The 2189-nt window shown below is 57.7% G+C and overlaps 1 protein-coding gene across 1 annotated transcript in view; it reads left to right on the plus strand.

The window, feature by feature from the left end:
* ACA1_228050 (uncharacterized protein) overlaps nt 1-2189 on the plus strand; it is a gene marked incomplete at both ends in the record, with an annotated part of 3333 nt that extends 1144 nt beyond the window's left edge. Inside the window, 8 exons of the mRNA XM_004346479.1 lie at nt 53-138; nt 200-290; nt 367-449; nt 559-627; nt 837-1162; nt 1331-1608; nt 1768-1862; nt 2028-2189. Coding sequence (XP_004346529.1) covers nt 53-138; nt 200-290; nt 367-449; nt 559-627; nt 837-1162; nt 1331-1608; nt 1768-1862; nt 2028-2189 — 1190 coding nt within the window. The remainder of the gene's footprint in view (nt 1-52; nt 139-199; nt 291-366; nt 450-558; nt 628-836; nt 1163-1330; nt 1609-1767; nt 1863-2027) is intronic.

Here is a 2189-nt window from a genome sequence, read left to right on the forward strand (position 1 = left end):
GACTCGGTAGATGAACAGCCGGACACGCTCGAGGGGTCGCCCCTGCGCAAAGCGCAGGCCTTACCGCTGTACTTTGCCCAGCCCATCAGGTGCCAGACCTCCGACGCACAACTGGCCATCGACCTCCAGCTCTCGCTCGTACGTTGTTATTGCCGTCTCGTTATTGTGGTGTGTGCGTACACTTACCTGAGACCCGCAGACACACGACAAGCTGTCGCTGGACAAGATTGTCGAGTCCTTTTATCCCTGTCTCACAGCGGAGGCAGGGCAGACCGTCAGCGAGAAGCCCGGTATACATACACACCCCACAACGGCTGGTCGCTCGTTCAAGAAAACGCATTCACACCACGTTTTGATTTATTGTAGGCGGGCTGCTCACCCTCATGACTCCGCCCGTTCAAGGCCCGACTTCCGCTCCGCAGGCCCGACCACGATTCGTTGCACGGCAGGTTCGCAACCAACCAAGCACCGTTGGGCTCAACAACACATGCCCATCGGTAACCAACACTCACCACTCACACACACACGACGACACATTGCACAACTCGCTGCAGGGTAACTCCTGGCGACTGTTCTCGACGCTCGACAAGCGGCTTCACAACCTGCGATCTTCGGCCAAGGGGCTTGGTACACTACCCCCCACCCCCTCCGCTCCGCTACTTCACAAGTCGTGTTTACACGGCGGTCTTACGCCAACACACACACACACACATCAGGCCTTGGCACCCCCAACCAATTCCAGTCATTCTTGGCTCTCGAATGACACCTGCCAGGCCATATCTTTTTTGTTACCCGGTGCGTGTGCTTACGAAAGCCCTTCCTGGGCACAGTGACAGGACCCAACAACAAGAAGGAAGAAGGAAGAAGAAGGAGAGCGACAACACAACACAGATGGACGCGTCAACACAACAAGAGCCAAGGCAAAATGGTTGGCGCTGAGCGTAGGGCTCACGCTGGGCGTCCTCTTCATCTGCTCCGATTTTTCTTCTTGCGGGACTACTCCCGCACCTGCGGCAGAGAAGAAGAAGAAGAGTTCAGCTCCTTCGCTCGCTCCCTCACCGCCGCCACCGCGGGCCAAAGGCGGGTGGTGCACGCCTCGGCCGCCTATCCGCTCGACCAGGCCCGCACCTCTTCGTGCCGGTTGGACCCGGCCCTTCGCCAGGTGCTCGTCATCCGCACCTGCGGCCCCCCTCACCCCCCGTACGCCCCCCCCCCTCCACCAACCTTTGGATCTCTCCGACCCGGGACCCTTTCGTGTGCTTGCTTTACTTGCGATCGCTGATTGGCGGCCTGTTTAATTTTGAACACAAAAATTTTAAAAATGTTGTAGGGACTGCGGGCGTCGTACGCCAAGTACGCGAGGGAGCTGAGGGCCTCGCCCCACTACGACCTGTGGCTCCTCTATGACATCGGCACCGAGGCACCACCAAACCTAACGGCCGACAATGAGGTGCTGGCCGAGTACTACGAGCTGCAGCGGGAGTACCCCGGGCTGGGCCTGTTCCTCTACAACGCCAGCGACGTCAAGGCGCTCCTCCCGACCGCGGCCTACATCCAGAAGGACGCGACGCCCAACTTTTGGTTCCACGACGCGTCGCTCTTCCTCTGGTCCATCACCTGCCGCCCTGACCTCTGGCGCACCCCACCACTTCCGCCAAGCAGGTACTATCATTTATTTTATTCCTCTATATATATAATATATATATTATATAATTATGTGTGTGTGTCCTTGACGTACATGTTCTCTATTTTTGCACGTCATATCAGGGAGAGTGAGCTGTACATTTGGACAGTCGAGCACGATGCCATCTACTTTGGCGACGTGTCTATGTTCCTCGATGAGCACAACACCAACACTGCAGGTTTATCTCTCACTACAAACACTCTTCTGCCTGCGGCGGTGTGTGTGTGTGGTGTGCGTGTGTGTGTGCGGTGTGTGTGCGTGTGTGTGTGTGGTGTGCGTGTGTGCGTGTGCGTGGCGTGCTGTGCTGTGTGTTACTGATCGGTTGCGCCGCGCGTGCATCCAGACTACATTGCCGACTATTCCCCGCTGAGGCCAGATTGGTATCACTGGAAGCAAAGCACGTGGCGGCCGCCCTACGACAAGGCCGTCTTCAAGAAGCAGCACGTCGAGCGCCACTCGACCGCGCTGCTGCGCTACCTGTACAGCATCACGCTGCTCGACGTGG

Source organism: Acanthamoeba castellanii, assembly GCF_000313135.1.
Source record: "Acanthamoeba castellanii str. Neff unplaced genomic scaffold scf7180000084761, whole genome shotgun sequence".
Lineage (NCBI taxonomy): Eukaryota > Discosea > Longamoebia > Acanthamoebidae > Acanthamoeba > Acanthamoeba castellanii.